Raw genomic sequence first — 218 nt, forward strand, 5'->3', positions numbered from 1 at the left:
CCGGCCCGAGCAGGTGCAAAGCCCCCGGGCCGGCAGGAAGGGGCTCGGGAGACTCACGGTGTAGAGCAGGTTGAGTGCGCACAGGCAGTTCTTGGAACACGCGAAGCCTCCGCAAACCATCTTGGAGCCTGCGGTGCCGGGCCACGGCAGGTAAATCTGGCCCGCGCTCGCGAACAGCCTCTTTGTCTTGGCCTCCGGGGCCTGGCCGAGGCGGGAGA

The 218-nt window shown here is 67.9% G+C and overlaps 1 protein-coding gene across 1 annotated transcript in view; it reads right to left on the reverse strand.

Annotated features, from left to right (window-relative positions):
• Positions 1-212, reverse strand: part of TSPAN13 (tetraspanin 13) — a 29250-nt gene extending 29038 nt beyond the window's left edge. Inside the window, exon 1 of the mRNA XM_005872315.2 lies at positions 58-212. Coding sequence (XP_005872377.1) covers positions 58-120 — 63 coding nt within the window. The 5' untranslated portion in view covers positions 121-212. The remainder of the gene's footprint in view (positions 1-57) is intronic.
• Between the last annotated feature and the right edge of the window lie 6 nt (positions 213-218).

Source organism: Myotis brandtii, unplaced genomic scaffold (genome assembly GCF_000412655.1).
Source record: "Myotis brandtii unplaced genomic scaffold, ASM41265v1 scaffold374, whole genome shotgun sequence".
In the NCBI taxonomy this organism is placed as follows: Eukaryota; Metazoa; Chordata; class Mammalia; order Chiroptera; family Vespertilionidae; genus Myotis; species Myotis brandtii.